General features: G+C 60.7%; 3 protein-coding genes across 10 annotated transcripts; all 3 read left to right on the top strand.

Moving 5' to 3' along the window:
• The first annotated feature begins 1,668 nt into the window (after positions 1–1,668).
• On the top strand, positions 1,669–6,726 carry LOC105469321 (myeloid associated differentiation marker like 2). Of its 2 annotated transcripts, none has more exons than XM_011720234.2 (2): positions 1,669–3,771; positions 4,387–6,726. In XM_011720234.2, the coding sequence occupies exon 1, from the start codon at positions 2,768–2,770 to the stop codon at positions 3,701–3,703; it is 936 nt and encodes a 311-aa protein (XP_011718536.2). In that variant the 5' UTR covers positions 1,669–2,767; the 3' UTR covers positions 3,704–3,771; positions 4,387–6,726. The 2 variants fall into 2 exon arrangements, with proteins under 2 accessions (XP_011718536.2, XP_011718535.2); XM_011720233.2 differs by lacking the exon at positions 4,387–6,726 and adding an exon at positions 3,972–4,028 and having other exon boundaries at positions 1,670–3,771.
• Positions 6,727–7,121: 395 nt separating this feature from the next.
• Positions 7,122–12,294, top strand: LOC105469319 (pyrroline-5-carboxylate reductase 1). Of its 4 annotated transcripts, none has more exons than XM_011720230.3 (8): positions 7,122–7,322; positions 7,942–8,068; positions 8,300–8,370; positions 8,966–9,145; positions 9,335–9,556; positions 9,733–9,825; positions 9,989–10,152; positions 11,309–12,294. In XM_011720230.3, the coding sequence occupies exons 2-8, from the start codon at positions 8,002–8,004 to the stop codon at positions 11,469–11,471; spliced, it is 960 nt and encodes a 319-aa protein (XP_011718532.1). In that variant the 5' UTR covers positions 7,122–7,322; positions 7,942–8,001; the 3' UTR covers positions 11,472–12,294. The 4 variants fall into 4 exon arrangements, with proteins under 4 accessions (XP_011718532.1, XP_011718534.1, XP_011718533.1 ...); XM_011720232.3 differs by lacking the exon at positions 7,122–7,322 and adding an exon at positions 7,571–7,588; XM_011720231.2 differs by lacking the exon at positions 7,122–7,322 and adding an exon at positions 7,591–7,608.
• A 4,462-nt stretch (positions 12,295–16,756) lies between these two features.
• On the top strand, positions 16,757–24,879 carry LOC105469318 (MAF bZIP transcription factor G). 4 transcript variants are annotated; one of them, XM_011720227.2, is made up of 3 exons: positions 16,757–16,946; positions 20,904–20,968; positions 21,062–24,879. In XM_011720227.2, exons 2-3 carry the CDS (start codon positions 20,933–20,935, stop codon positions 21,512–21,514), a joined length of 489 nt encoding a protein of 162 aa, XP_011718529.1. In that variant the 5' UTR covers positions 16,757–16,946; positions 20,904–20,932; the 3' UTR covers positions 21,515–24,879. The 4 variants fall into 4 exon arrangements, with proteins under 4 accessions (XP_011718529.1, XP_011718531.1, XP_011718530.1 ...); XM_011720229.3 differs by lacking the exon at positions 16,757–16,946 and adding an exon at positions 17,628–19,582; XM_011720228.3 differs by lacking the exon at positions 16,757–16,946 and adding an exon at positions 19,610–20,261.
• Positions 24,880–25,418: the final 539 nt, after the last annotated feature.

Here is a 25,418-nt window from a genome sequence, read left to right as displayed (position 1 = left end):
TGGGAGAGAGCTCAGACATGACGAGATGAAGGGTATATGAGTGTTTGTCATGCTATTTTATAGCCCTTCTGCGGATTTCAGTTTTTCTAAGTAAAACGTTCAGGAAATACCTACAAGGATATACCAGAAAATGTTCAAAGTGGTTGAATCCAGGTGATACAATTACAGGCAATTTTTGTCTCTCTTTGTAGTAACAAAGCTGGACACAGTGGCTCACGCCTGTAATTCTAGCACTTTGGGAGGCTGAGGCGGGTGGATTGCCTGAGGTCAGGAGTTCTAAACCAGCCTGGCCAACATAGTGAAACCCCGTTTCTACTAAAAATACAAAAACTTAGCTGGGCATGGTGGCAGGCGCCTGTAATCCTAGCTGCTAGGGTGGCTGAGGCAGGAGAATCGCTCGAACCCGGGAGGCAGAGGTTGCAGTGAGCCAAGATTTCGCCATTGCACTCCAGCCTGGGAAGAGCAAAACTCCATCTCAAAAAAAGAAAAAACTGGCCGGGCGCGGTGGCTCAAGCCTGTAATCCCAGCACTTTGGGAGGCCGAGATGGGCGGATCACGAGGTCAGGAGATCGAGACCATCCTGGCTAACACGGTGAAACCCCATCTCTACTAAAAAAAATACAAAAAACTAGCCGGGTGAGGCGGCGGGCGCCTGTAGTCCCAGCTACTCGGGAGGCTGAGGCAGGAGAATGGCGTGAACCCGGGAGGCGGAGCTTGCAGTGAGCTGAGATCCGGCCACTGCACTCCAGCCTGGGCGACAGAGCCAGACTCCATCTCAAAAAATAAAAAAAAAAAAAGAAAAAATTGGCTGGGCGCAGTGGCTCAAGCCTGTAATCCCAGCACTTTGGGAGGCCAAGGCGGGTGGATCACGAGGTCAGGAGATCGAGACCATCCTGGCTAACACCGTGAAACCCCATCTCTACTAAAAGATACAAAAAACTAGCCGGGCGTGATGGCGGGCACCTGTAGTCCCAGCTATTCAGTAGGCTGAGGCAGGAGAATGGCATGAACCCGGGGGGCGGAGCTTGCAGTGAGCCAAGATCACGCCACTGCACTCCAGCCTGGGGCACAGAGCAAGACTCCGTCTCAAAAAAAAAAAGAAAAGAAAAGAAAAGAAAAAACTTTAAAATTTAGTAAGAAATAATTTTGGCCAGGCGCGGTGGCTCAAGCCTGTAATCTCAGCACTTTGGGAGGCCGAGACGGGCGGATCACGAGGTCAGGAGATCGAGACCATCCTGGCTAACACGGTGAAACCCCGTCTCTATTAAGAAATACAAAAAAAAAACTAGCCGGGCGAGGTGGCGGGCGCCTGTAGTCCCAGCTACTCGGGAGGCTGAGGCAGGAGAATGGCGTGAACCCGAAAGGAGGAGCTTGCAGTGAGCTGAGATCCGGCCACTGCACTCCAGCCTAGGTGACAGAGCGAGACTCCGTCTCAAAAAAAAAAAGAAATCTTTTTTTTCTTTTCAAAAACATTTCATATTTTAGTTTAAAAATGGAAGATTTGGGAGTGACTGCAAAGGGTTAAATAAATAAATAAGTAAATAAATAAATAAATAAAAAGGTTGAAGCAGGAGGATCACTTAAGCCTGGGATGTCGAGGCTACAGTGAGCTGTGATCTCACCACTGCATTCCAACCTGGGTGACAGAGCTAGACCCTGTCTTGAAAAAACAAGAGGGGCCGGGCCTAGTGGCTCACATCTGTAATCCCAGCACTTTGGGAGGCCGAGGCAGGCGGATCACAAGGTCAAGAGATCAAGACCAGTCTGGCTAACATGGTGAAACCCCGTCTCTGTTAAAAATACAAAAAAAAATTAGCCGGGCGCAGTGGCTCACGCCTGTAATCCCAGCTACTCGGGAGGCTGAGGCAGGATAATTGCTTGAACGCGGGAGCCAAGATCGCACCATTGCACTCCAGCCTGGGCGACACAGCAAGTCTCAAAAAAAAAAGGGAAGAGTTGAGTGTTTTTCTAGGTGTTTAATGTGAAGAACAAGTGAAGAGCCCCGGAACGGCCCCTGCAGACAGTAACTAACAATCAAACGTCTCTGCCCCAGGCAGGTTAGGGACAAGACAGAATGAGGGTGGGGAGGGGGGCTTGGGGAGTAGAGCCACGGTCTCCACGCTCTGCTCCCCCCATGGCCACAGTAGAGCCCTGTGAACCTCAGGCTATGACAGCAGGATCCTGAAGCCCACGCAGGCTCTGAACCACACGGCCATCCGGAAGAGGTGGGGTAAGTGTTGGGGAAACCCCCCTACCCGCCGCAAGCCCTGGCTGCCGCCTCCCGCCTCCTACACCCCTCCCCCACACAGCTGGCCCTGGAGGCTGCTGGAGCTGGGGTTACCCGGTGGGGACCCTCACGCTCTCTGCTCCCCTCCTTCTCCCCCCCCTCCCCCAAGAGCTGTGAAACCAACTCACCAGACTGACAGATGCAGGTGCGCGGGAGGCGGCGGGAGGCGGAGGTGGGGGTGGTGCCAGCAGCCAATGGGTTAATGGTCCCGGCAGGGGCTCCACAGCGGACCAGGGGTCAGATGTCTCTCTAAGATGGGGACAGGCATGTGGGCTGCTATTCTAGGGCTCTGATCACGGCTGTCTATTTATAGGGCTGGGGGGGGCCGCCTCACATAGGCAGCAGAGAGGCTGCCCTGCTGCAATGTCACCGTCGTCACCGCCTCTGCAGGCTGCGGGCACCTGCCACTACCGCAGGGAACTGAGGGGTCTTGGTCCAGCAGGGACCCCAGGGCCTTGGAGCACTGTGTGAGCCGGAAACATGGCTGGCCAGATGGGCAGCGCCATGGAGCCCCCTGGGAGTGCATACCTGCACCTGGGCGCCGTGACGTCCCCTGTGGGCACAGCCCGCGTGCTGCAGCTGGCCTTTGGCTGCACCACCTTCAGCCTGGTGGCCCACCGGGGCGGCTTCACGGGCGTCCAGGGCACCTTCTGCATGGCCGCCTGGGGCTTCTGCTTTGCTGTCTCCGCACTGGTGGTAGCCTGTGAGTTCACACGGCTCCACAGCTGCCTGCGGCTCTCCTGGGGCAACTTCACCGCCGCCTTCGCCATGCTGGCCACCCTGCTGTGTGCCACGGCTGCGGTCCTGTACCCGCTGTACTTCGCCCGGCGGGAGTGTCCCCCCGAGCCTGCCGGCTGTGCTGCCAGGGACTTCCGCCTGGCAGCCAGCGTCTTCGCCGGGCTCCTCTTTCTGGCCTACGCCGTGGAGGTGGCCCTGACACGGGCCCGGCCCGGCCAGGTGACCAGCTACATGGCCACAGTGTCAGGGCTCCTCAAGATTGTCCAGGCCTTCGTGGCCTGCATCATCTTTGGGGCGCTGGCCCACGACAGCCGCTACGGACGCTATGTGGCCACCCAGTGGTGCGTGGCCGTCTATAGCCTGTGCTTCCTTGCCACAGTGGCCGTGGTGGCCCTGAGTGTGATGGGCCACACAGGGGGCCTGGGCTGCCCCTTTGACCGGCTGGTGGTGGTGTACACGTTCCTGGCTGTGCTCCTGTACCTCAGTGCCGCCGTGATCTGGCCAGTCTTCTGTTTCGATCCCAAGTATGGCGAGCCCAAACGGCCCCCTGACTGTGTTCGAGGCAGCTGTCCCTGGGACAGCCAGCTGGTGGTGGCCATCTTCACCTATGTCAACCTGCTCCTGTACGTCGTTGACCTCGCCTACTCCCAGAGGATTCGCTTCGTGCCCAGCCTGTAGCCCACATCGGCAGCCCGCCCACCTCTGCTCTCTGGCCAGCAGCTCCAGGCCCTGCAAGGGAAACTCAGGTGAACCGAGATGTCAAGTAGCGAGTAGGAGGGAAGTCGCGGGCTCAGGGCAGATGAAGTACAATGGGAGAGGTCGTGCCCCGACTTCCAGGCTGGGCTCACGGAGGAACGGAGGGACAGGGGCAGGACAGCAGGGCTGAGGCCCTGAGCAGACGCAGGGGAGAGCCTCACCTAGGCTAATCCCCAGCTCTCTCTCTCAGCATTTCCCAGCGCTCCTGGGGCTCAGTGCTGGTCACTGTAACATAAGGGAAAACTTTTTTTTTTTTTTTTTTTTTTTTTTTTTTTTGAGACGGAGTCTCGCTCTGTCACCCAGGCTGGAGTGCAGTGGCCGGATCTCAGCTCACCGCAAGCTCCGCCTCCCGGGTTTACGCCATTCTCCTGCCTCAGCCTCCCGAGTAGCTGGGACTACAGGCGCCTGCCACCTCGCCCGGCTAAGTTTTTTGTATTTTTAGTAGAGACGGGGTTTCACTGTGTTAGCCAGGATGGTCTCGATCTCCTGACCTCGTGATCCGCCCGTCTCGGCCTCCCAAAGTGCTGGGATTACAGGCTTGAGCCACCGCGCCCGGCCCATAAGGGAAAACTTTAAAGCCGCTGCTGTTGTGACCCATTTTGCAGCTGGGGACGCTGAGGCCAGAAGGATTTGCGAGGCACCCAGTACCTCCGTGAGTGTCTGGAGACCACACTCAGGCTGGGTAAGGCAAGCTGAAAAATGAATGACTTTCAGAGGAAAGGCACCCAGCAGAGCAGCTGGGCCAATCAAGGGGAGGGAGGGGCGTGTGGAGCCGGAACCACTCCTGGCTCAGAGAGGCAGCTCCCAGAACCCTGCGAAGGGGGGCCTGCCTGGGGGAGCTGTGCCGGCTCACAGAGGAGCCAGAAATCTGGACGAGCCTTTCCCACCCATGTCTGGGAAGCCTCCGGGCTAGTAGCCACAGCCTTTGGAAGCAGGCTGCCTCCGGGGTGTCTGCCGGCTGGAAGTGGTGCAGGTGGCCTGGAAGAGCCTACAGAGCCCAGCGGCGCCAAGTGCACAGTGGACGGAGAGGACCTGGTTCTGCCATAGCCACAGAGCCCCACCTGGACACCCACCATCAGCTGTGACAAAGCAGCATCAGCAGTGGCCGAGTGGGCATCTGTGCACTGTGGGCCTCTGTGGCACTGGGAGGGAGCCCAGCTGAGGACAGCTGCTGGACACAGAGTCTGGGCACTGCTTGCCTCTGCTCAAGGGTCCAGTTGCCCAAACACTCCTGACGCCGAGGCCATCATCCTCCACGCTCCAGCCAGCTTCTCCTGCACAGAAGCCCAGCCTGGACCAGCCAGGAGCTGACCCACTGGCCGCCCCTGAGTCCAGGCCGGGTGGGCAGGGGCACAACAGCCCCTCAGCCCATTGACTGGGTCCCACTGACGTCCTTGAGCAGGAAATAAATGCTGACAGTTAGATGCACCCTGCCTCTGGACCAGCAGTCTCTTCTGAGGGGACTGTGGGCACCTGCCCCTCCTGGCGGCCCCTCCTAGCATGCTGTGGGGGAAGGCTGAGGGAGAAGTGGCCCAGGATTGTGGTCAGGGCAGGCTGGGCTCCTGAGGGTCTGAGCAGCCTCCTGGGGAAGGGGCAGGCAGTGTCCTCTGCCTCAGAGGGGTGACAGGTCAGCCTGGCTCTGACAGGCCTGTGGCTCATGCCCATCCCTCCCAGAGGCCTGCAGCGCTCACCTCCTCCCCCATGCCCATCTGGGGGTCTCGAGAGGCCCCGGACACAGCAATGGACAGACGCATTGTTGTTCCTTTTGGATGGCGGTCCCCACAACCAGGCCTGTGTTGCTGCCATGAAGAATATAAGGAAGGGGCCTCGCTGGCCCCTGAGGAGGGGTCTTGCTCACGTTAGCCAACAAACAGGGTCTGGCCGACGTCCTTTACTCAGAGGGGGTGGGTCAATGGCAGATCTCAGACAAGGGCAGTCAGCTGTGGGGCCTGCTGCTGGCTGAGAGTGGCGGGGAGGGGTACAGGGATCACCTGCCTCCTGACTCAGGGGAGACCTGGGCACCAGTCTTGCAGGGGACGCAGCCTCCTTTTTTTTTGCTGGCCAGAATTCTGAAACGAGTTAATTGTCACCAACTTCCCAATTTCCTCCCTGTCCAGTGGCCTTCTGCCACCTTCTCAAAGGTCCTGAGGGAGAGAAAGGAAGGGGGGGAGACCCAGGGCTGGGAGGTCTGGCTGGGAGGCTTCCTTCAGAATCAATGCTGTTGATGGTGTATCCCTGGCCCAGAGGGCTGTCCATTTTGGGTTTTGGGGTTTTTAGGTAAAAATGTTACTTGCTGTTATCACTTGGGGAAAACTGATTTTGAAATGGCCTGGGGAGCTTGGCTCTCAAAGCACCGTGGCGATGCTAGCCTTCGTGCCCCAGGTTTGAGCTGTCCATCTGGACAAGCGCCTCCCATGGCCACCACAGAGCAGCCTCCCAGTGTTGGTGGTGGTCATTACATGTGGACAGTGGGGGGAACAGGTAGACAGATAGCCAGAACACGTGGCGCTGCCACTGTGGCAGGAGCGTCCCAGGCCTTCTGAAATGATGTGCTAGAATAGCCTGTCATCATCTAAGATACAGCACAGAAAAAATAAGGTAGCTCCTCTCACCCCTTGGCAGGGGAATGGGCTGCCAGTGATCCCTTCTGACTTCGCCCTTAATCTCACCACCGACAGGGACCCTGACTATCCAGAGCCCGAATCAGATGAACTCTGAGCATGCTCTCAGGGGGAAGTGACTGGAGCTTCACTCTCCCTAAAACCCAGGGCAGGCATGATGTTTGGGTATTGGAGGATGCTCCGGGTCGCATGGGAGCTGGGGCACGATGGGGCGGGCTTCCTGTGTTTGCTAGCGGAGCACCACTGTGTGCCCAGTTAGAAGAACACCTGTGGCTGCAGTGTCATGCCTTTCTTTTCTTTTCCTTTCTTCTTTTCTTCCTTTTTTTTTTTAGGTGGTGTCTTACTCTTGTTGCCCAGGCTGGAGTGCAGAGGCCCAATCCTGGCTCACTGCAACCTCCATCTCCCGGGTTCAAGCGATTCTCCTGCCTCAGCTTCTCAAGTAGCTGGGATTACAGGCGCCTGCCACCACGCCCGGCTAATTTTTTGTATTTTTAGTAGAGATGGGGTTTCACCATGGTGGGGTTTCACCATGTTGGCCAGGCTGGTCTCGAACTCCTGACCTCAGGTGATCCGCCCACCTCGGCCTCCCAAAGTGCTGGGATTACAGGAGTGAGCCAACGCGCCCAGCGGAAATAGTGTTATATTTAAAATGTTTCCACTTAGCAAATTGTTTTCAACCCCGCCCCCCCGCGCGCACACACACACACACACACACACACACACACACACACGAAAGAAAACGCGGTGCCGCCGGGCTTCTCCAAACTCGATGACAGGAGAAGGGACTGATTCCCAGAGAGCACCGGCCACGCGCCCAGGGCCGCCAGCTTGACGCGTCCGTGTCGGGGTGGCCCAAGACAAAGCCCTGCGTGCAGGGCCCCCTCGGACCGCCCCCTCCGCCCGCGTCCTCGGACCCCACGGTAGGTCCCAGGAAGCGCGACCCGGAGGAGCGCGGGTCAGGGGACGGCGAGCCTGAGAGGGGGTGTGTCCGGGGGTCGGGGGATCCCAGGGCACGCGAGCGGCGGGGCCCGGCGGACGGCGCGGGGGGGGCGCGCGGATGATGCAACCGCTTTGGCGCCGCCGCGCGCTCTGATTGGCCAGAGCCTGGCGGCCGCGCCCGGATTTGCTGGCGCGAGGGGGGCGGGGCTGGGGTGCGGGTGCCGCGTGGCGGGCGCGGCGCGGAGGGGTGGGGACGGGCTGCGCACGGTAGCTGGGTTGGGGTCGGGCTCCGGGAATGGTGGGCGGCGCCTGCCGGGTGGGGCGCGACGGTAGCCTAGCTCCGGGCGGGGCGGGAGCCCAGACGGGGGACCCCCGGGGCGCCGGGTCCTGCCCGTACTTTTCCCCCTTCCCAGTCATTTCCTCTGCGGAGCCTCTACCCCTGCGGTGGGTGCGGGACCCCTGGCCGCTCTGGCTAGGGGATCCGGAGCAGTTAGCGGGCCAGGGCCATCGGACAGCAAAGTGGAAAGCCGGGTGGGCACCCGGCTGCGGGAGGAGCGGTCAGGCTGGCACTGCCCTCCTAACTTGCTTTGATCCTGCCAGTCTCATCCCGCAGAGCCGGTGCCATCTGTGGGGGCTTTGGGCCGGGGGTCTCCCGACAGCATGAGCGTGGGCTTCATCGGCGCTGGCCAGCTGGCTTTTGCCCTGGTCAAGGGCTTCACAGCAGCAGGTAGGTCCCCAGGTGGGGGACGGTGAGGCCCCGTGGGAGAGACTGGCCCCTTTCCACTTCTGCAGGGCTGGGGGCTGAAGGTGGGGGCTGGGTCACAAGACCTGAGTCCTGGGGGAACTGGCAGCTTCTGTGTGTTTCGGGCTTTACCTGTGCTGTCTTACTCTTCTTCCTGGGAATGGGGAGGGAGGGAAGCCAGAACTGGCCATGAAGAGGAACTGTTTCCCCTCTCAGGCATCTTGGCTGCCCACAAGATAATGGCTAGCTCCCCAGACATGGACCTGGCCACGGTTTCTGCCCTCAGGGTAGGTGCAGGTGAAAGGGGAAAAGGAGACTGAGTCCCTGTGGGGCTGGGCGTGGAGATGCAGGAGTGCTCCCACCCAGTGAGGGCAGGGGCCCTGGGCTGGAGTCTCACGGACCCTGCCTCCTTGCCCCACCAATTTCTCTTGGGACCTGGGTGGTGAGAGTGTGTACAGCTAACAGGAGGGCGTTGCTCTGGAATGGAGCTCCCTGCACAGAGTTAAAGTTCCGAGGGGTCCTCTGGGGGCCTGGCAGGTGGGGCCACAGCCGGGCAGCCAAAGAACACACCTGGGGGCTGCTTGAGACCACCACTCACACGTGGAGAGCGGGGGTCTGGGGGACGGCAGTCCGAGGCTGGTGGCAGGGCGGTGGTGTGAATGGAGGCTTCTTTTCTGTCTGCAACAGGGACACGTTCCACACAGAGTTCCTCCATTTCTGGGTGGGAAGGGTCATCAAGGCGGTGGTCAGAGCCCTGAGCCCCCAGCCCTGCCCACCCCCAACTCCAGCATTCTCTGTGCCGTTCTACCTGTGGGGCTCTTGGCTTGGTGGGGGTGCAGACAGCCACAGGAACAGGCTAAGCCCACCCGTTGCCCCCTGCAGAAGATGGGGGTGAAGCTGACACCCCACAACAAGGAGGCGGTACAGCACAGTGATGTGCTCTTCCTGGCTGTGAAGCCACACATCATCCCCTTCATCCTGGATGAGATAGGCACCCACATTGAGGACAGGCACATCGTGGTGTCCTGTGCGGCCGGCGTCACCATCGGCTCCATAGAGAAGGTAGCACTGCAGGCCTAGTGGGGTGTGGAGAGAGGCTGTCTACAGCCCTGGCCCTCAGTACTTCTGTTTTCATCTGCAAAAGGGTTGCAGTGTCCCGGCCCACTGGGACAGCTCGGGCACTGCTGGGGGGGGTGGGTGCATCTAGGCACTGCATCCAAGGCCAGACAGACACACTGGTTTCTCTTCCAGAAGCTGTCAGCGTTTCGACCAACCCCCAGGGTCATCCGCTGCATGACCAACATCCCCGTCGTGGTGCGGGAGGGGGCCACCGTGTACGCCACAGGCACACACGCCCAGGTGGAGGACGGGAGGCTCCTGGAGCAGCTGCTGGGCAGCGTGGGCTTCTGCACAGAGGTGGAAGAGGACCTGATCGATGCCGTCACGGGGCTCAGTGGCAGCGGCCCCGCCTACGTGAGGACCGCGGGGGCAGATGGCAGCGGCGGACACTTCCCAGGACCACAGGGCACATCTGTCCCTGCCCCCCTGGGAGGGCCATGGTGGAGGGCTCCAAGGCTGTGGGAACTGGAGCTTGCCCAGAAGGGAAGGAGAAGCCCAGGAGAGAGGCTCAGGGTGCCTTCTCCCCACAGGCATTCACAGCCCTGGATGCCCTGGCTGATGGGGGCGTGAAGATGGGACTTCCAAGGCGCCTGGCAGTCCGCCTCGGGGCCCAGGCCCTCCTGGTCAGTGTGTTTCCTGACCCTCTGGTGGGGCCACTCCTTGCAGGGCCCTGGGGCCTCACTGGGAGGAGCCAAGTGGGGAGTCAGTGGGTGTTGCAGTGGCTGGGGCAGTGCCCTGCAGAGGCAGGTGGGTGCTCACAGCCGTCAGCCTTTCTTCTGGCTGCAGGGGGCTGCCAAGATGCTGCTGCACTCCGAACAGCACCCAGGCCAGCTCAAGGACAACGTCAGCTCTCCCGGTGGGGCCACCATCCATGCCTTGCACGTGCTGGAGAGTGGGGGCTTCCGCTCTCTGCTCATCAACGCTGTGGAGGCCTCCTGCATCCGCACACGGTGGGCCCCCACCCTGCCCACTTCCCTGGTCTCCAGTCCTTGCGTGGCAGAGGCCTCCATCTCGCATACATCGGCTCATTCATGCACTCAGCAGATATGTATTGAACTCTGGCCTGGCGTTGGGCAGGACACGGGGCCCTGAGGTTCCCTGGGTTACCGTGTGCAGTGCTCCTCCCCACCTTCCGTTTCCTGCGAGGAGGGGACATCCACAGAGGGACCCGGATGCTCTGCCCTGTGCTCCCCACATAGGTCCACCATCGTCATAGCCAGGAGCGTCATTTGAGCCAGGGGCCACACCAGTGGGGTGGCGGGGTGGCCAGGCACGTTAGGAAACCTGTGTGCCTGGTTCCACCTTCCCCCTGCCCTCGATGGGGGATTAAGTTAGACTAGCAGGACACACAGCAGCATCCAGGCACAAGGAAAATTCCATGGAAGGTGAAAAAAGGAAAGAGCAGGTGAGAGAGTTTACTGTATGCCTGGGATCCCACAGCTGGTCAAAGGCAGAGCCAGGCTGAGAGCTGCTGTCCCCAGTTCAGGTCTGCAGGGTGGGTGAGGACGTGTTTCTCGCCACACTGCCCACTCTCCAGTCCAGACGCTCTCAGACTCTGCGAGTGCCACCCTGTAGCAGTGAGGGGAACATGAGGGGCCTGGCCTAACCTCCAGCCTGCAGGAGAGACGGGCATAAACCCACATCCTGTGGTGGGGCCATGAGAACTCAGGTCTGGGGGGTGCTGCGGGGAGATTTGGTGATGCTGAACTGATTCCAGTGAGGTGAGAGGGAGCCCAGCAGCTGTGTGGGGTGTGTCACTGGCAGAGGGGAATAAGGTGAGGGGAGCCCAGCAGCTGTGTGGGATGTGTCACTGGCAAAGGGGAATAAGGTGAGGGGAGTCCAGCAGCTGTGTGGGGTGTGTCACTGGCAGAGGGGAATAAAGTGAGGGGAGCCCAGCAGCTGTGTGGGGTGTGTTGCTGGCAGAGGGGGATAAGGTGAGGGGAGCCCAGCAGCTGTGTGGGGTGTGTCACTGGCAGAAGGGAATAAAGGTGCTGAGATGAGGGTGACAGCATTGCCCAGGGCTGACGCATTGGGAGCTGTGGGCTTTGCTTCCTCTTCCTGGGTGCACGCTTGTGCTCCAAACCCGACCTCTCCCTGCCTCTCCAGGGAGCTGCAGTCCATGGCTGACCAGGAGCAGGTGTCACCAGCCGCCATCAAGAAGACCATCCTGGACAAGGTGAAGCTGGAATCCCCTGCAGGGACCTCTCTGTCGCCTTCTGGCCACACCAAGCTGCTCCCTCACAGCCTGGCGCCAGTGGGCAAGGATTGACACGTCCTGCCTGACCACCACCCTGCCACCACCTTCTCTTCTCTCATCACTAGGGGGACTAGGGGGTCCCCGATAGTGGCCCACTGTCTGGCTCTGATCAGCGCAGGGGCCAGCCAGGGGCATAGCCAGGGAGGGGCCACGTCACTTCCCACTGGAAATCTCTGTGGTCTGCAAGTGTTTCCCAGCCCAGAACAGGGGTGGATTCCCCAACCTCAACCTCCTTTCTCCTCTGCTCCCAAACCATGTCAGGACCACCTTCCTCTAGCGCTCAGGAGCCCAGAGGGTCTTCACCCACTCTTAACTCCAGTGTCAGCTGGCATGGGCTCCTTCCTGAGTGCAAAGGTCAAGGGCCCCCTCTGTGAAGGCTCAGCAGAGGTGGGATCCCACACCCCCTCCTGGCCCCTCCCTGCCCTCCATTCAGGGAGAAACCTCTCCTTCCCGTGTGAGAAGGGCCAGAGGGTCCAGGCACCCCGAGTCCAGCGTGAAGGGCCACAGCCCCTCTTGGCTGCCAAGCACCCAGATCCCACGGACATTTGGGGAAAGGGCTCCTTGGGTTGCCGGTGAACTTCCTGTGGCCACCGCCTCCTGCTCCTGACCTCCCTGGCAGGGTGCTATCACTTCTGTCTTGGCCCTTCCAGTTTTATAAATTGGTTTCCAGCCCCTAGTGCCCTGACTTCTGTCTGCCAGATGAGGAGGGAGGCCCTGCCTGTCAGGGAGGGTGGTTACTGTGGATGGAATAGTGGGGCCTTCAACTGATTAGACAAGGCCTGCCCACATCTTGGAGGGCATCTGCTTTACTGATTAAAATGTCAATGTAATCTAATGCAAAGGTCTGCAGAGTCACGTATTAGTCTCATGCAACCCCCCCTCCCCCGCCAGAAACAGAATAATGTTTGACCAAACGCTCAGGCACCCTGTGGCCCAGTCAAGTGGACACATACAGTCAGCCATCCCAGGATCCCAGGAGGTCCACAGGATTGGAGGAGCTGCTGAGGGTTGGGTTACAAGGGCCAGGGATGCTCTGATTCCTTCAACCAACACATAGTTACTGAGTATGGAGACAGCAAGATGAGGCCCCCTTCCCCCCTGAGGCAGTGCACACTGTGTGAGGGGAGGCGGGCTGGGTGGCAGCAGGGTGTCAGGCTGTGCAGGGGTTAGGAGAGCTGAGCAGCTTTCTGGAACTTCATCACGGGAACTCATTTCCAGAACCCCCACAGGCCCACAGCAGAATGATGCTTGGTATGTACGAGGCATGTGGAGGGGCGCTTGGGGGACGGAATCCAGCACTTCCCTCCGAGAGACATGCAGGGGAACAGGAAGGAAACGCTGCGGCAGGGCAGATGGCATGGGTACATCCTCCACTGCCACTCTCCACCTGGCGAGAGTCCTGGCCGCTCCCCACAAACTGAGCACCCATCACACCCAGGCACAAAGGGGATGGCAGGTGGGGTGAGTCCCTGCTGTCTGGCTGGGATCTGGCAGCGCAGGAGCTAAGCAGGGGACACAGATGGCCAGTGCTGGGCCGGGAGTCCCTGCAGGCTCCCCTGAAGGTCCCCTCCTGTGTGGGTGGACGTGGGCATCAGGGCGGGCGGGGAATGCCCTTGTGTCAGGGCTGTGAGCAACAGAATCACCCCCTGCCCCAGCAAAGTGCCCGGCAGTGCTGGGAGACCCTGGCATCCCTCCTACCTGGGCAGAGGTGCCCCCAGAAGAGACTGTCCCACAGGCCACACGCCTGTCCCAGGACTAAAGCTGCCCCCTGACTGTTCCCCTCAAAGCCAATTTCCCTGCCAGCACCACTCTTAGGTGCTGACGCAGAGCAAGATGAGGGATGTGGGGCTGCCAAAAGTGCTTCTGGTCTGGGGACACAAAGCCAGCAGGCAACATGGGTTTCAAGTGAGGCAGACAGGTCTTGGGCCCCAGAGGAAGCACAGGGAGGTGGGGAGGTGAGGAGGTGGCTGGGGCGGGGGGTGCAGAGAGGCTGTGCAGGGAAGTGTTTGTTTCAGCAGGTGGGCCCTAGGAGCCTTCCCGCTGTGGGTTCCTGATTAAGCAGAGGCAGGTAGAGCCAGAGTCCACAGGAGGCTCCTGACACGCATGAGAAGTCTGGGGAGGTACATGAGGCAGGCTGTGGGGAGGCGGACACCCAGGAAGCCAGAGTGTGAGGACAGACCCAAGCCAAGCAGCATCGCGTTTTATGTGGGTCTGCAGCAGGTCGAGGAGGGAGATGGCTCTGGGGGCCAAGGACCCAAGAATCCTGCTAGGAAGCATCGAAATACTGCCAGGCAAAGGAACCCTACATGGGGCCCTGTGGGCTGGCTGGATGGTGCTTTCCCTGCTCCTGTCACCAGCAGCTCTGACACCTCTCAGTCCTGTAAAGCCCCTTCCAAAAATGAAGCAGTTTGGAGTGAGTCCCTAGCAAGCCAGGTGGGCCCTGGAGGAAGAGCTGCCCGCCTCTGCTTGGCTCAGCTTCTGCCCCAGTTTATTGTTCATTTTATTTTACTTTTTTTTTTTAGAGATAGGTTCTCTGTCGCCCAGGCTGGAGTGGTCGTATGATCCCAGCTTACTGCAGCCTGCAACCACTGGGCACAAGCAATCCTCCCACCTCAGCCTCCTGAGTAGCTGGGACAACAGGTGTGCACCACCATACCCTTTTTTTTTTTTTTTGTAGTGATAGGGTATCTCTATGTTGCCAATGCTGGTCTCAAACTCCTGGGCTCAAGCGATTCCCCCACTGCCTCCCAAAGTGCTGGGATTACAGGCGTGAGACACCGCAGCTGGCTTGCCACCGTTTCTTGGTTGGAATTGCCCTGACTCCAGCTTGCCAGCTGGGGCCCTTGCCCTGCCCATTCTGCCACTCCTCTTCAGTGCCTGGCTGACCCCTGTCCATGGTACTTGTGCAGGACAGGCTCAGGCTCCAGAACAGCCCCTGGCCAGGCAGAGATGGGAAATGTCCACCCTGGGAGGGCCCTGCCTGGAGACCAGGAAGAGCAGGGCTGGACTGGACCCATGTCTGGGTGTGGACGCTAGCACCTGCCTCCCGGCAGCATCTGGTTGAGACCTGCTGCTCTCAGGAGGAACCAACGGGGTCTTAAGGTCAGTCCCACAGAAGGTGTAGCCTGGGGCAGGAGGATGTTGGGGAGATGCCTGTGGGAGGGAGGCGTCCAGCTGTGATGGGAAGTGAGCTCCTGGAGGTGCAGCAAAGTCCAATCAGGGAGTCAGGCCTCAAGGTGGCACTTAAAGCTGGTCATGGAGATGACTGCATGGAGTGAGAGGGATGCTTGGAAACCCGTGGGCCTCTCTCACAGTATCCCTCTCAGTAGAGTAGCCTTTTGTGGTTCTGGTGGCCTCATGGGCTTTGGCCCAAGCATGGCTGCACCACCGTTTCCAGGGACCAGTGCCCCAGGCTGTCTGTGGGGAGCTGGCCACGAGCCACTGGGGAGGTGACATCTTCATGCAGAGCCAGTGCTGGCCCTCACTGACCATGGAACACCTTGGGCTCTCTAGGATGACGAGGAGACAGGTCCTGGGGGTTTGGCTTGGGCTGTTTCCACGAGGCACCTCCCTTCCCTCAACACCCTTTCTACAAGCCACTGTCTGCTACTCTGCAGATGACCTGCGACCCCACCCACCCCAAGAAGATTCTGGGGTGACGGGCAGCAAAGGAGCCTGGGCAGTCCTCGAGTGTCCTCCTCAGCCCATCCCACCCATCTCTATGACAGTGCGGGGGCGAGGGGGGGGAGCGAGGCCCTGTCCCAGGAGTAGAAGACAGCACCACAGTGAGGACGATTCATAAATCCGTTCCAAGTCGGCACGGAGGGTGCAAATGAGAGCGGGCTCGACCCTGTGAGGAGGAGTCGGGGTGCGGGAGTGAGTGGGGACAACCTGGTGAGTGTCTGCCGCGGGTTGGGGGCTGCCAGCCCCAGGCCAGTCACCCCTGGCTCCTGACGGCACCGTGGCTCCAGCTCCCAATGTGTGGCACCGAGGGCGGGTCCTGAGGAGACTCGGGGGCCCGCCAGGTCCCCGCTGTGTGGACCCGGCCCTCACAGCCTAGCAATGCACGACTGCACACTCCCACGAAGCAGGATGCCTAGCAGCTCAGGGCGCCCTGCCCAGCCAGCCCAGTGTGGTGCGGTAGGATGAGGACGGGAGCAGGGAGGAGAGGCAGGAAGCGGGGCTGCACTCCCGGCCTCAGGGCCCCGTGTGCTGTTTTGTACACTACGGTTGAGGCCTCGGAAGCCACGCCAGGACCGTATCATGCCCCTAGAGCCTGTGAGACTCGGGCTGTGCCCAGAGCAGGGGGTGCACGACCCCGACGACCAAGGACACCACCATAAGAACCACACGCAGCCCCACAGCGCACATAGCGACAAGGTGCTGTGGGGCTGGGAGGACTTTCTGGGGTCTGGCAGGGACGGGCGGAGGGACGCTTCTGAGCCTTACACCGCACGGCTTCGGGACTCCGGGGCCGGCCTCTGTCCACCTGCATCATTCACGGACGGAGCCCAGGAGGACCCCACAGCCTGTCCCCGCCCCTTCCTCCCCGCTCACCTGCTGGCGGGGCGGCCACCCTTCCCCTCCCCGGCTTTACAGCTGCGAAGGGAAGAGGGTGGAGAAGAAAGTCCAGACACGGGATCCCCCGTTTCCCTTCCTCCTGAGTCCTCGACCCCTGCCGTTGGGCATCTCCAACAAGCAGCGAAGTCTTCCCCGGGCGGAGCTCTGGGCACACGTGGCGCAGGAGGGGTCCGGGCAGCTCCGGGTCTGCTGCGGGGTGGGGGGGATCGCCCCTCGCTGCTGGGAGCTGCCAGGCCGTTCCCGCCCCGCGCTTCTCTGGGACCCCCGACTTGGAATCGCGGGACCCCGGCGGCGCCGTCCTGACGCAAGAGCGCCTCCGCGTGGCAGGGCCCAGGCCAGCGCCGCCACCACTCGAGGGGGCGCACGCAGAACCTGCCCTAGCCCGGGCACTCGAGCTGGAGAACGCCGCCGGCGTCTGCGAGCTTGGGCAGGGGCCCTGGAGGGCGGGCGCAGGAGCCAGACGAGGCGCGCTCGGGCTGCAGGACGCCGGGGGCTGGGGGTGGGGACCTGGCGCTCTGGCCGAACGCCCAGGCCCGGCCCGTGAGACGCCGACCGGGGCTAGCGCAGCCAGTGTTGCCAGGGACAACGGCGCGCGGGTTGCGCATGCGCAGTTTGCCCTCCCGCCGCCGCGCCTTCCCCTTTAAGCGCCGGCCGGCCGCGTCGCCGCTTCATGAATGGAGCCCACGTGACCAAACATCATGTGACGTCTGTGGAGCGGCGGCGGCGGCGGTGGATCCCGAGCCTGGTCCGGCCCGGCCTTCCCAGCGCGCTCGGCCCGGCCCGCGCAGGCGGCGAGTCCCCCGAGCCCCGGGCCCGGACCCCTCGCGCCGGTCCCTGCCCCGCGCGGCCTCGGAGCGCGCGCGGTCCCGCCCCGTCCCGGCCTCGGCCCGCCGGGCCCGCAGTGTGGTGAGTGCGGCGGCGGCGGCGGGCCCGGGCGGCGGGGGCGGCGCGGCGGGGGCGGCGGGGGCCGAGAGGGCGCGCGGGTTGGGCTCCTCCCGGAGCTAGGTGGGCGGCTGGAGGCCCGGTGGCGGGGGCCGCTGGTTTCGGGTCTGCCGCGCACCCTGCTGGCGGCCCGTGCCTCGATTTCCCCAGCGGTCAGGAGCCAGCTCCTGCCCCTGCCGCCTGGGTGCTGGGGGTGGGCCGCGGGCGGCGGCGGACCCGCGGAGCTGGGCGAGTGCGGAGCGGACTCGGAGACCCGGGCGTCCTGGAGGGAGGGGCACCGGACGGCGGGAGGAAAGGGTGGGGTCGAGTGAGGCGCCCGGGGGTCCGCGCCAGGGCCCGGCGGCCCGGCCCGCAGCTGCTGATTCATCAGGTGGCCGCGTCAGCGCTCCCCGGGCGCGGGGGTCCGCGACGAGCCCGGGAGGAGGGGCGGCGGTGGGGGGGCTGCGGGGAAGACCTTGCCCCTGGCTCGGGCTCGGGTTCCGTCAGTCGCGTGCCAGAGCCCGGAGGGAGACTTGCTGAGTCATCAGCATGAGGTCACTCGGTGCTTAAGCTGATATCGGAGGAGATTGGAGCGAGGGGCCTCGGGGACTAAAAGGCCGCCAGCGGGAGGTGGGAGGGAGCCTTGGGGATGTGGGAGGGGGCCAGGCCCGGCGCCTTGGGGTGCCTGTTTAAGTGAGCGCCGAGCGATCCAGTTGAAGGCAGGGGTGCTTGAAGAGGAAGTGGGGGTGGCTCGCTGCAGGTGTTCTCCCGGGGTCAAAGGTGAAGCCCCGGGCGGTCCACCCCTTCCCAGGCGGCTCTTTTCCGGCAGCTGGTCCTGGTCCCACGTCTGGAGCAGTTTCCCAAACTGGGAAATAGTTCCCTGAGTGAGGGAGGGGAGGAGCTTCGGTGGGCCGAGCTAGCCAAAGGGGAAGTCAGCTTTTCCTGGGACTGGCCTGGTTGGACAGCCCCTGGCTAGAGATCCAGGCCCTGGGAGAAAGAGGGGTGTGTGTACCAAGCCCTGGGTGACAGTGGGTTGGGTGGGGAGGAAGCAGGGGCAGCTCTACCAGGAAACGGCAAGGGGGAGGAAGCAGCCCTGCCTCTCTTCCCAGCTGGCGCTGGAGTCTGGGTTGAGACTGTAGGTGGTGGGAGCTTCAGGGTGCCTAGCCTTGGGGTGCGGCAGATGGGCTGGTGTGGATGGCACAGGGAGGCAGAATGCAGCTCCCAGTCACCCCAGAGTTGCCCCTACCTGAAGTGGGGTCTCAGTGTTGTGTGAAGTTAGCAAAGGGAGTGGCCCTGCTGGGTGTCTGGCCTGGCGCAGGACGCTTAGAAAGTGGCAGCCTGGGGGCGATGTGGCCAGAGCCACCTTTCCTTGGGTGTGTGGAGATTCACGAAGGTAGACTTCCTTTGCCCAGGAGTTTATGGCTGGGTTAGGCCACTTTGTGGTTTACCCTCAGTGATCCTCCCTCCGCATCCCCGCGTGCACACACACACATGCACACACACACACAGTTCCACTCTCAGTGAGCCCTGGGGCTTATAGATTCCAGATGTTTCAATGCTTCCGATGACCTTTGACCTAGAGTTTGATGCCCTGGGAAAATTTCGGGGTCCTGGAGGGGCGTTTATGTGCATCTTCTCAGTCACTTATGCATCAGTGGAAACTAAGTTTTAGGTTCTGTTCAAAGAGTGACGTTCATGAACTGAGAGCTTATGGAGCAGAGACCATGACTGCCAGGGAGTTTCGGCCACTGGGCTCTGCAGCCGATCGGGGCTGTCTTTGTTCAGGCACGGGAATTTCTACTTTAGCCAAAGGAGACGGAGCTCCCAAATCTCTCTCCCTTTCCTGGCTCTCAGTGTGAATGGGTGGACCAGGTACCCTGGCAGGTTGCGGGGCCTTGACCATCTGTGCCTCCTGTGTGAGGTGGGCTTAGCCTTTGTGGGAGCAGAGGGTGCGTGACAGGACCCAGCTCTGGCCAGCCTTGAGGGCTGGAGGAGGACTGGGGTTGGGGCAGCTTCTCCTCAGTCCAGCTCCTGGGATCCCTGCATCGTCCCTCTGAGCCCAGCTCCTGAGGCTGTCTCTGCTCTGCGTGTGTCCGTGTATCCGGGTTTGCCAGAGGCCGGGCCAGGAGCCTGGAAGCACTGGCTGTGCTCAGGCCTGCCCCTCCCCCGCCCCAGGCACACCTTTGATTAGGAGGCGATGGGTTGCGCTTGTGCTGAGTTCAGGCCTTCTGCGGAGGGCAGAATCTGTCGAGGAGGCACTTTTCCGTGTGATCTCTTCAGGAAGTCACCGCTGTCATTGTGCTTAGCAGCAGGCGTGGGGGCGATGGGGGTGGGAGAAGCTGGGGCCACGGCAGTGTCTCTGCACCCTGACTCAAGGCTGGGGGCCTGTCTCCTGAGGCAGTGTCCTGCCAGATGTGTAGGAAAGAGCTCCTGTGGGCCTTCTGACCTCCAGCTCAGGTCTTCCCCATCCTTTATTTGGAAGAATCCAGTGGCTGGAGTCTTGGGACCTTGCTTCTGAGCTGGCTTGACTGTGGAGAGGGGTCTCTGGCCTCCCCTCCCTGCTCTGGGCTTGCAGCCTCACGTCCTGGTCCAAGGCTGGGTGAAGCGGAGTCTTGACCCTGGTGAGAGTAAGAAGCCCCCCAGCCCATAATCTCCTGAAATGCTCCTGGCTGCTCGGGAGGAGACTCCCATCTGTCTGCATGAAACCTGGAAAGTGGGGGATGGAGCATGGGGTGGGGTCCATGCCCAAGGGTCTGGTGGGAGCTGGACTGAGCTGGGAATCCCAGATGGGTTTCTGGGATGAGGTGCACAGAAATATCCGTAGCAAGAAAGTGAGAGCGGAGTGCTAGAGGGACCCGAGTGGGTGAGAGTTGATTGTTTAGTCCAGCCTCCCCAGCACTTTTGTTTTTGCTCCCTGACCCTGTGGGAATTGACCCGGGGGCAGGGACCAGAGAGCAGGCTGCCACTCGGAGGGGCCGACTCCACCAGCCTTCAGTTGGGCAGGCCCCGGGGTGGCTCACTGTGGGAGCCCTTGTGAAATACCCTGGATGGGGTGGGGCAGGGGCTGCTTCCTGCCACCCAAAGCCACAGGATGGTTACTCCATCAGTGGAGGAGGCAGACTGGGAGGGCCGGAGGGGCCTCGGGCCAGGCTCCTCCCAGCTGATGGCCTGCCACCTGGAAGGTGGGGGAACTCCCTGGTCAGTCCTGCCAACAGACCAAAGCTAGATGGACGGCCCACCCTCAGCTTCTCAAAGTTAGGAGACTGGGAGACTCAGGGTTCCCTACAGCCTCCTCTCTGGGTAGGTCCCCAGTGGGGCCCCTGTGCACGCAGGGAGCAGGGGGCTTTGTCCCAGGCCAGCTCAGGGGAGGTGGTTGTAGGAGGTAGGACCCTGGAAGATGCACGCACAGGGTCACTGGCTGGCCCTCACCTGCTATTGGTCAGGCTGGCCTTTCTGGCCCCCAGCAGCTCGGCTGCGGCTCTCCTGGGGCGCTGTTGGCTGGCGGGCCCAGGGAGTGCGGGCGCGGCGGGGGAGCGGGAGGCAATGTGCTGAGTCAGCGTGACTCGCCAGGAACAGCCGTGCTCTGGGGCAGTGCTGGGGTTATTTTTAAAGCTCCCGGCTTCCTTCTAGGCCTGCCTCTCCCGCGTCTTATTCCTTCTAATCTCTCCCCCGCCCCTTGTCTTGCGCCTGCCTCCCTAACAGCCTTCAGTTCCCCTTCTCCCATCAGACCTTCCTGACCTCCCACCTGGTTCTCTGAGGGTAGGGTGGACAGGAAGCAGCTCAGCCTAGCCTGGGAGAGGCCAAGGGCTGCCTCCGATCAGGTATTGGGGGCTGGGCACCTGGGCAGCAGGCTAGGGTGGGCTGTGCGGCAAGGGCTCTGTGAACTGGGGTGGGGGGCGAGGGTGGTCTCCAGGGTACTGACCTCTGCTCCATGTCTTGCAGAGAGCGCCTGCTCGCTGTGCCCCCGGGTTATGACGACCCCCAATAAAGGAAACAAGGCCTTGAAGGTGAGTGGGCAGGGACAGGAGCCTTCAGGCCCGGGGTTGGGGGGCACAGTGGGCATGCCCGCTTGGCCTGTGACCCTGTGCCCTGTGCCCCAGGTGAAGCGGGAGCCGGGTGAGAATGGCACCAGCCTGACGGATGAGGAGCTGGTGACCATGTCGGTGCGGGAGCTGAACCAGCACCTGCGTGGCCTGTCCAAGGAGGAGATCGTCCAGCTGAAGCAGCGCCGGCGCACGCTCAAGAACCGCGGCTACGCTGCCAGCTGCCGCGTGAAGCGGGTGACGCAGAAGGAGGAGCTGGAGAAGCAGAAGGCGGAGCTGCAGCAGGAGGTGGAGAAGCTGGCCTCAGAGAACGCCAGCATGAAGCTGGAGCTCGACGCACTGCGCTCCAAGTACGAGGCGCTGCAAACCTTCGCCCGGACGGTGGCCCGCAGCCCCGTGGCGCCCGCCCGGGGCCCCCTTGCCGCCGGCCTGGGGCCCCTCGTCCCAGGCAAGGTGGCCGCCACCAGCGTCATCACAATAGTAAAGTCCAAGACGGATGCCCGATCGTAGGGACGCGCGTCTGCCCAGGCGGGTCTTTGCGGGGCCACTAGGCACATGGCGAATTCGGCTGCCCTGTCCCTCTGTTTCCTTCTCTTCTCTTTCCTCCCTCTCTTCCCCGCCCTTCTCTCTTCCCTGCAAAGCACAACCTGTACCCCAGGGGCGCCGGGCTGAGCCCCTTTGATCTCGTCATTGTCGTCGTGTGTTTTGTATGTTGGGATTGGTCAGTTCGGCGGTGACGTGGGTCGCGCCAACCCCTTTTGTACCAGGGCCATGCAGTCTTGGAGTCCAGAGTTGGTGCTGTGGGAATGGACTTGAGAGAGTTGCGGGAGAGAGAAGGAGAAGGCACGCTGGGCCTCACGTGTCCCCGAGCAGTGAGGGTTCCAGTGTGCCCTCCACTCCCGAGTGGCCACAGGCTTGTGGGCTGGGAAGGATTCACTCTCTTTAGCCCCAGGAGGGCAGCTCAGCTTAGCCCAGCACAAAGAGATGGGCTCTGCTCTGAGAGTAGGGCTGCCTTGAAGGCCCTGATGGGTGGACCACCAGCCTGGGCACAGTGGTGCTGGGGGCGTGCAGTTGGGGCCAAGGGCTGTGCGCTCAGGCCTGACCCGTTGCACTGAACAAGACCAAATCGCTGGCTGTGCACTTACGTGAGGGTGAGTCCAGTGTGCCCTGCGATGGGTCCCGTGTCACTGTTTACATGACCTATTTGTGTGGTTATATAGCCCTTTATTTAAAAGAGAGAAGTTCCTTTTACAAAGTTATTAAATTATATGTTTAAAAGTTAAAGAAAAAAAGAGCTGCAGAGTATTTATAAAACTGTCTTTTAGAAAAAAAAAAAAACAAGCAAGAAGACCATTTGACCATATAAATGGAAAAGGGAAGAAAGTATAATAGAAACTTTGCTAGTTAAAAAAAAAAGAAAAAAAAAATCCGTTTCTTGTAAACTTACGGACAACTCTTTGTGGCTGTTGGAGTTTAGTTTTTATATACACAGAGTTACAGACATTATTTATAAAACGTAGTTTAAAAAAAGACAAAAAAAAAAAAAGCCAAGCCGTGAGCCGACCAGAAGGCCGTCCTCTTTGATATCTTTTGCAATTGTACCGAAAGTGACTTACTCCTCTGCCCTTCCTGCTTCCGTCTCTTGCCGGTGCCGTGGTGTCGTCCGTGCCTGGTGAGGTTTTGTGCAGCGGTAAAGTGCTGGTGCTTCTGGTGACCTTCGACCTGTGGGTGTCACTTCTTGTGTCAGTTTTCCTGTGTTCGTTTTTTGGGTTTCGTTGTGCTTTTGCTTCTGCTGGCTTGCCGGACCTGGGCTGGGGTGCCAGGTGGCACCTGCTGCGTCAGAGCTCAAGGAGTCTGTGCCCTCCACCAGCTCCTGGTCCCTAGGAGGTGAGACGTGGGGTTCTGTCACACTCCCCCCCGACTGAGGCTTGGCTACATCTGTGTCTAGGGCTTGGGCTGATCTGGTGGCCGGGTAGCTGAAACTGGGGGCCCCTTGGGGCCCCCCCACACTGCTCTACACCCACCACCTCTGGCCTTGGGTGGTGGTGGTGCAGGGACCAAGGAGTCACTGTGGGTGGCCACAGGGCTGTGGCCAAGCGTTCCCTGGCTGTCTTCCTCAGGCCTCAGTTTTGTTCCGATAGGCTTCATGTGGGGCCTCAGCCGGGGAACCCCCGGGGCCCGCACCGTGGGCTGCAGGTTTCGCCGCCTACTTGATCCCTGAGGTCTTTCCATGCTGCGGGTGGTGCTTCCAGGCAGAGTGGTTGGGGGCCCACCGGGCAACCCTTTCTTCCTTGTCCCTGCCTCACTCAGAGCCTTGGGAGCGTCCACCAGTGCAGACAAGGGCTACAGTCTCCAGGGCCGGTCTTGTCCCTCTTCTCCGCTGGTCCACGCTGGCAGCTCTTGGCTTTGGGCCTGCCTTCTGCCTCCCTTTGGGATCTGTCTTCCAGGGATCAGCTGCTTGGCTTCTGCTGGAGGTGCCTCCCTCTGGGGGCCCAACCTGCCTCCTGCTCCCAGTTCCTCGCCAGAGGCTGCTGCCCTTCCCGGCTGGGCTCAGGAGGCTCCTTATAGGCATATGACGGGGAAGGGGTGCCCCCACCCACCTCCAAGAGGCTGCAGCCCCGTGTCTGGCCATGTGAGCCTTGGCCTTTCACCAGGGCTGCTGGTTTCTTCTCTGTGGGGCCCAGACTGCTGTAAAGCACACAAATGGGGGCTGGTAAGATGAAAAACTGGCCTGACGGGGCTTAACCCTGTGGGTGGTGGGATTTTGATCTAAGAGTTTGGCCTGGTGTGCCCATGAGATGGGAACAGGGGTGTACCATCAACCCTTGTCATCTTCATGAGCTTTTCTTTGCTTTGAGCATTCAGAGACAAGTCCTGTTGCTACCTGGGTCAGCCTGAAAATGGAAATTCTGGCTGTTGATTCATGTCATTTAGTGACTTCATCCCCCTCCCCTCAGTCTGATCTTGTCTAAGTAGAATCCAGGCGTTAGTTGGAATCATAAGTATCCATAAAGAAAATGTCATGCTCTGCCTTGGAGCAGGGATAAACAGGCGCTCCCTGTCCTTGTGCGGCCCCCACTTTTGTCCTGGCTGCGGGTGGCCCTCCATTTTGAGCACCTCTGCCAGGCTGCAGACCTGGAGGCAAAGGGAGTGCGGAAGAGGAGGGTGTAAGGGTCGGCGCGTGTGAATGGGAGGTGCAGGTGCTGAGTGGGAGGTGCAGGTGCTGAGTGGGAGGTGCAGGTGCTGAGTGGGAGGTGCAGGTCCTCGGTGCGTTGGCAGAAGAGGCTTCGGGAGTTTCGAGGCCATACCTCCTTTCAAGAGCTTTGGATTTGGAGCGACTTCCCTGGGTCTAGGGGAGTGTTCCTGTCAGGCCAGCCCTGTGGAGCCACTCTACCCCTCTTCCCCTTCCCTTGGATTTCCTGACGTAGATGCTGTGTTCATGTGCAGATGTGAATGTGCTGTCCTTCTGATCTCTGTTAATCCCGCTTTCCTACTGAGAGGGTGGTGGTCTCTTCTCACCTCAGTTTTTCTGACACAGCGAATCGAGGGCTTTGGCCAAGGCCAGGTCTCTCAAACTTGTCCGCCAAGTAAACCGTGATATATGTCTTCCCTTCCACCTTGACTTTGCTCCAACTCCTCCTTTATCCTAACATGGACACTCAGATTTCAGAGGACTACCCAGCCAGGGACAAGTCACCTCTCACCTGGAGAGTGAGGCCCCTGGCTGCTGCTCTGGGTGGCACTGGTGTTGCTGGGGCTTCAGCTCTTGGTGCACGTTTCAGATAAGCATGCACACTTCTGACCAGTGGTCAGGGCCCGGCCCACGGCTCTGAGCGGCTGCAGCCTGCTTTGGGACGATGGTCAGGTCCCATGTTGTCCCTGCTGCCTCCCTCTGGAGTGGCCACTTGGCCAAAGCTCCCATCCACATCTGGAAAGTCTGAGCTGCGGCCTGCTGCACCGTTTCCGCTCTGGGATCTTGTGAGTTACTTTTTTAGGCTGTGGTTTGGTGAAAGGAACCAACACATTAACGATTTTTCCCCCCAGAAGCCACTGAATAATTCTTTTTGGTGTATTTTTGCCTTCCTGTTGGCTGTCTGGCCTTGGAGCAGGTCGGGAGAGTGAAGTACATAATCAGTGCCACACAGAGGCAGGGCATGTCTGAGACTGATGCCTGTCCTGCCTCTGGCCTGTGTCCTGGGTGTGTGCCGTACCTGCTGGGCCAGTCCCACACATTTCCACCCTGCCCCTGGAGCAGCAGCTTTGATACCATGGGTGTCCCTTGAGTCTGAGCTAGAGTGTGTCCCCGATAAACTGTGAGACCTCCCTGTTCTTGGTGACCCCAGTTGGGCTTTGACCCCTCCAGCAACCTTGTGTCCCATCCCTGCCCTTCCTCCCACCCCCTCAATCTGCTAGT

The sequence above is a fragment of the Macaca nemestrina genome, chromosome 17 (assembly GCF_043159975.1).
Source record: "Macaca nemestrina isolate mMacNem1 chromosome 17, mMacNem.hap1, whole genome shotgun sequence".
In the NCBI taxonomy this organism is placed as follows: Eukaryota; Metazoa; Chordata; class Mammalia; order Primates; family Cercopithecidae; genus Macaca; species Macaca nemestrina.
The sequence above is the reverse complement of the archived record's forward strand: the minus strand, read 5'-3'. Positions and strand labels throughout refer to the sequence as shown.